The 307-nt window shown below is 29.0% G+C and overlaps 1 protein-coding gene across 1 annotated transcript in view; it reads right to left on the reverse strand.

Annotated features, from left to right (window-relative positions):
- LOC105449735 (transcription factor TBF1-like) overlaps positions 1-126 on the reverse strand; it is a 7439-nt gene extending 7313 nt beyond the window's left edge. The window contains exon 1 of the mRNA XM_011689118.1: positions 107-126. Coding sequence (XP_011687420.1) covers positions 107-126 — 20 coding nt within the window. The remainder of the gene's footprint in view (positions 1-106) is intronic.
- Between the last annotated feature and the right edge of the window lie 181 nt (positions 127-307).

Raw genomic sequence — 307 nt, forward strand, 5'->3', positions numbered from 1 at the left:
TATACATATTGGATACATTGGGTACATCTCACAATCAGTCAGTAACACATGGATTAAAAGCCAACTTTATAGAATCTTCGCGATCATTGAATTCAGTAGAAAATACTGAAACATCTTCAAATTCATCTCTTCATGATCCTCTATCGATATCTAATCCTGAACAAGACGTTCATAAGCCATTGGTTAATAAATTTAACATAGGAAGTAAACAGCGATATGACACAAAGGCTTCAACTGAAGTAGAAAATATTGTAAGTAATATTAATAAATAAAAATTTACTGTTGTATGTATATACATTTATAAATA

Source organism: Wasmannia auropunctata, unplaced genomic scaffold, assembly GCF_000956235.1.
Source record: "Wasmannia auropunctata unplaced genomic scaffold, wasmannia.A_1.0 LD336074.1, whole genome shotgun sequence".
Classification (NCBI taxonomy): domain Eukaryota; kingdom Metazoa; phylum Arthropoda; class Insecta; order Hymenoptera; family Formicidae; genus Wasmannia; species Wasmannia auropunctata.